Source organism: Carex rostrata, chromosome 4 (assembly GCF_964058835.1).
Source record: "Carex rostrata chromosome 4, lpCarRost1.2, whole genome shotgun sequence".
Taxonomy (NCBI): Eukaryota; Viridiplantae; Streptophyta; class Magnoliopsida; order Poales; family Cyperaceae; genus Carex; species Carex rostrata.
In genome coordinates, this window is record NC_135921.1 from 5,087,174 (window position 1) to 5,092,601 (window position 5,428).

General features: G+C 33.2%; 1 protein-coding gene across 1 annotated transcript; it reads right to left on the bottom strand.

The window, feature by feature from the left end:
• Nucleotides 1–1,536: 1,536 nt before the first annotated feature.
• On the bottom strand, nucleotides 1,537–4,964 carry LOC144553062 (desmethyl-deoxy-podophyllotoxin synthase-like). The gene is made up of 4 exons (XM_078301133.1): nucleotides 4,653–4,964; nucleotides 2,981–3,423; nucleotides 2,408–2,588; nucleotides 1,537–2,166 (listed from the first exon to the last, which is right to left on the bottom strand). Exons 1-4 carry the CDS (start codon nucleotides 4,917–4,919, stop codon nucleotides 1,552–1,554), a joined length of 1,506 nt encoding a protein of 501 aa, XP_078157259.1. The 5' UTR covers nucleotides 4,920–4,964; the 3' UTR covers nucleotides 1,537–1,551.
• Between the last annotated feature and the right edge of the window lie 464 nt (nucleotides 4,965–5,428).

Here is a 5,428-nt window from a genome sequence, read left to right on the forward strand (position 1 = left end):
ATATTTCAATATAAAAATAATATGTGTATACTAATTAATAGAAAAATAAGAAAGCGTTCAATAAATCATTAATTTTTCATTTACTATATTCAGTGGCTTTTGAATTGTTTCACTTATTGTTTTGATCCTTCTATTCGTTTATTTGACTGCACAAATAAAGAAACTATATCAGAATTCAAGTTTATTATTGATTTCTAATAACTAATTGTGAGAGTTAATGTTCTGTGAGATTATATAGGCCCAAAATTTATTATGTTTACATGTTCATTTTTTATGTATGGGGGCCTTGTTTAGGTATTTTTTTACTTTTACGTACCTCAAGTGAAGTTTCAACCCAACTGAAAATTGACAGAAATTTTTATTTTTACCATCTTAAAAAAATTAAACTAAATAACCATTAATATTGATAAATTCCATTTTTGACACAGCTGCAGTTTTAAAATGCAGTGTCAAAAATGAAATTATGATCAAATTGTAGTTATTTGGCTTAACTTTTTTTTAAAATGGTAAAAATAAAAATTTCGGTACATTATAAGCATATTTAGTCCGATGGCTAATTTTTTTTTTTTCCCCTTTTTCACTTTCTCACGAATTAGGGTTTTTTTTTTCAATATTGAGCTCTTATTGTACTTTCAGCAGGATGGTAAGGTAACAAAACAGATCTAGATTTAGCTATATTTGTTCAAATTTTGACAAAACAGATCTAGATTTAACAAAATAGATCTTCATCTTTAAAGTTCAAATGATCGATCCAAATAGTTCAACACGGTCTCTATATTAAATGTGCTTGGACAACAAATTTTATATTTTAGAACTTTATTACTTTTTGTATATATAGGTACAAAATTAATGTTTTTGAATGGTCTAAAATATTCTAATTTTATACCTATCCAAAAAAATTAGTAAACAATTTCCATAAAATATAAATTTTGGTGTCCAATCATATTTTTAAAATATGAAAATCATGTCAAGTGATTCAGTCGACTGTTTAAATTTTGAGAACGAAAATAAGAATGTTGGAGCATAATTAGAACACAAAAGATGGAACATTTTAACCTTATCTATAATTTCTCCCGCCAAGTTCACATTTGACATATTTATTGTGAGGTCGCATTTGGAACTCTCTCAAGTTATAAAAAAAAATGTAGTGAAATAATAAATGAAAATCTGTTTCAATAGAGAAAATAATTTTGGTCTCATTTGTTCTCCCTAATTTTTCTGGAAAGAGACAGCTGGTAAAACCTGATATCTATCTCTATCCCCTTGATAAGTATTGGCATCGGTTTATTGTGTTACGACTATATAATTAATGTATTTTTTTTCACCTCAACTCTTCTCCTCAAAGATATATGGTTCATCTTCAACTTTATAAGAATAGTTCATCTTAGAAGGTATAATCATAAGCACATAATAGTTCAACTTTTTTAAATAGGCTTCTTTATTACACAAAAGACAATCATAATTGATTGGATATTAATTTAATTGATAATGCAAACTTAGAAGGTAATATATTGATAATATAATATTAATAGATTGGATTTATTAATTAATCTAAACATCAGGTAATGGAACACGCAACGTTGGTACCAAATGCAGTGGCTCTTTTTTGGCAGCTACTATTCCATAGGTCTCTGTCATGTCAACATCCTCCGGTTTCATCCCATCAGGTAGTTTCCAATCAAAGTGCAGCAACAGACTTGCCAAAGCCTCCTCCATCGCAGTCACACCGAATTTAAGTCCCGGACAAATCCTCCTCCCAGCACCAAACGGCAAAAATTCAAAATTCGTCCCTTTAAAATCAATAGCATGCGTTTCAAACCTCTCCGGTTTGAATTCATCTGGATCGTTCCAGTAGTCGGGGTTTCTTCCCAGAGCCCATGCATTGATTGCTATGCGGGCCCCAGAGGGAATTGTGTAACCAAGCACCTGACAACTCTCCTTACATTGTCGTGGCACTAAAAGAGGCCCGGGTGGGTGCAATCTAAGGGTTTCTTTGATGACTAATTGTAGATAACTGAGGGTATTCTCGTCAAAATTAGTATTATCACTTGCAGCTTGCCTTATCTCCGCTTGTGCCTTAGCCATTACCTCAGGATGCTTCATTAGTTCTGTCATGGCCCATGTAATTGTTATCCCTGATGTTTCAGTTCCCGCAATAAATACATCCTGAATAAAGAGTACCTCATCAGAGAGAACATTCAATTACTACTTCTTTCCACATCCTACATACACTCTAGCTAGTACATTACATATTTATTTAGTTGGGGTTGTTCGGCATAATGAGAGAATAGTTATACGTGGAAATGAGAATAAACTTTTATAATGCACCATTTCTTTCTTTTCTTGGGAGTTATTGGGGCTTTTTATTCCTTTCTATATTTATTACACAAGTTAATCAGGCACATACCAATAAGATAATAGCTTTTATGTTATCGATCGTGATAGGCACTTCCAAATCACCATGTTCCTTTACATTGATAAGGACATCGACGAAATCATACTCAATCTCCTGGTCTTCTCTTTTCTTTTGTTGTTGTTGATTCTTCAAATGCTCCTGTACAATCTCCTCCAGTACCAAATCCATTTTGCTACATGTATTAATAATAATAACATATGGGTCTCACTCAAACAGTAAAGGATAAGAACAAAAACAGGATGCATGATTGGAAAGTTGATTGCTATTGTAGCTTGGTTGTGTTAAATGTGTTCAAATAAATTTTTATTTAATTGAAATATTATTATTACGCATTTCTAGTAACTAAACTTTGGTTGTATTTAATTAATAAGTTGTAACTATGAATTTCACTGCGATACACTATATTATTACTACCATATTTTCATTGTGTTAAAAGCATAATAGCAACCGCCCATATAGTTACAATAAACGAATGACTTACAACCAAATAATTGAACATTGCAAAATGATTTAATGCAATCAAATTATGTGTATTGTCCGAACTTGTAAATGGTGTAGTGTTACCTATGAACTCTCGCAACTCTTCTTCTCATTTTCACATCCAACCAACTCAATGATGGGAAGAGATCAGATAGTTGGAACCCAGACAAAAGCTCCTGTATCTCCCTTAATATTTCTAAAAAAGTTCCTCTCATTTTACACTTTCCACTAAATGCTGCACGAATAATAATATCATTAAAAAGCTCATACGTCCTTGCAGTCAAATTGACTGGTGATTTACCAGCAACTAATGCGAAGCTCTTCAATAGGGAATTAATCTCTTCTTGCCGGATAGAGGAAAAAGATTTGACCTGTTTTGAAGTTAAGAGCTCACTGGTACAAATTCGACGCAGCTCGCGCCAGTAGGGGCCGTTTGAGAAGATAATATCCGCGGAACCATACATGAGAACCTTTACTGCACTATTTGGAGGGCGGTTTGCAAAGTTTGCATCCTGTGTATGCATCACCTATGCAGTGTGTATGCATCAATGTTAAAAGGTATAATTGATTTTGAGGACCACAAACTGTCGTAAATCATATATGAATATAAAGGAATAAAATAATTGTAATTAATTAGCAGCAATCGTGTTAATTTTTTTACTATATATTAACCTTCTTAGACCTTATCTATACCTTGCATATCTACTTGGGATTATACAAATACAGAAACAATTGGAAGGCATTTCATAGATCCTGGAACAACTTTCCCAAGTTCGATTAATTTTTTTTTTTTTGTTTGTTGACAATGAAGTTCGGTCGAATTTCAATACAAAGATTATTAGATATTTATCCTCAAAATATGTATAATTCAAATTACATGTTATAAGAGAGATTCTTGTCTGTTATGGGCCTGATTTGGCCTGTTCTCGAGCTGTATCGATTCATTATGTATGTAGAAGATTAAGATACATTGATTATACATTACATTATTCTAATATGTTATCTCCTCATCATATGAGTAGAACTAGGGTGTTCTAAGTTCACCAAACTACTTGGTGAACTCAAGTCTAAAATTCATCAAATTGGTTTCAAATGACGAATCCGAATCGTTGAAACCCGCCTACGTTACGAGTGATGCGTCTACATGTGAAAGTTTTAAACATTCGAATTAATTTAGTTTGAAGTCAAGCGGTCAAAATTAGAAGGTAAATAAATTAATTTTAATGCATTCATTTTTTTAAAATACTTTAACCACTTGACTCTATGCAAAAAAAAAAAATTTTACATGTAAACGCATCACTCGTAAAGTATGCGGGTTTCAACTGTTCGAATTTGCCATTTAAAGGTGATTCGATGAGTTTTAAACTTTAGTTCACCAAGGAACTTGGTGAACTTAAGAACACCCTAGTTCTACTCCTCATATTTAAATCCAACAAGATGTTATACTAATTAGTTGGAAAACCTTCACACCATTTAACTTTTCTACTCTTATGTCCTGCATATCCAAGTCCCTATTTACATTGTACCTTTTAAAACCACAAATTTGCCAAGAGCAACAGCAGAGGCCCCAATTAACTCTACTGTCGACACATTGAACAAATCGTAGGACTTGCTAAAAGCCGAAAATGCCAGAGAGATCAAATTCCCTTAGGCAGCTTTTGCAGTGTAATCACGGATAGCCAACCATTATTCAAAACAAAACAAAAAAGATACTTTCAAATTTTAGCATTATACGATTGATCAGCTAGAAAGTTACCTCTTTTGCAGCTTCACGAGAAGTGAGGACAACAAGGTTAGTCTCGCCAGTACGAACGAGCATAATGGGTCCATGCAACTGGGCAAGATCGCAAAGGGCATGGTGCGGCAAACTACCTGCTAGGTGGTGCAAGCTTCCGATAAAAGGCAGGGTCGGGGGACCTGGAGGGAGTTTAGATTCAGAATGTTTAGCTTGTTTCCGGAGGAATTGAAGGGAGAACAAGAATAGTAGGAGAAGAGAAGTTAGAAAGTAGAGAGGTAGTTCCATTTTTGTTGTTTTCTTTTGTATTGGGGATGATGACTAAAGTAAAGATTAATTAAGAATGTTTTAACATTGCTTTGGTGTGATTTTTTTATGTAAAGAGGAGAATACAAGGTACTTATAGACAAAGAAATGAGCAAAACTAGATCTAAACTGTAGTGCACCAGTAACTATGCCCAAACTACAGTTAATATCTATGGTTAAGTTTGAATTCAGCGCTGGAAGAAGGAATAGAAATCAGTATTACTTCAGTTAAGCGCGCCAGTGATGCTGGTATAGAAGTTGACAAGTTGTATGGGTGCAGATGTTAACAGTTACTGTTTGTCGGATTTACAAGCTGGCACATAACCAGCATAGAAGAAATAAACAAGGAAAGATGTAAGCAGGAAGGAAATCTTCAAAATTCGTATGTAATATTAGCTAAGCTGTAATAGGCCTGTGATTGATTGTATTGTATTTATTGTATTATAATTTCTAAATATAGATAAGGAGAAAAACAGAAATAAATAGAGGTA

What these genes read in the sequence shown, in the direction of transcription:
- LOC144553062 (XM_078301133.1), bottom strand. Translation starts at nt 4,919, where the DNA reads ATGGAACTACCTCTCTACTTTCTAACTTCTCTTCTCCTACTATTCTTG. An exon ending in CTCGTGAAGCTGCAAAAGAG is followed by an intron (nt 3,424 to 4,652) that starts GTAACTTTCTAG and finishes CACACTGCATAG; the next exon opens with GTGATGCATACACAGGATGC. An exon ending in AGAGTTGCGAGAGTTCATAG is followed by an intron (nt 2,589 to 2,980) that starts GTAACACTACAC and finishes TAATACATGTAG; the next exon opens with CAAAATGGATTTGGTACTGG.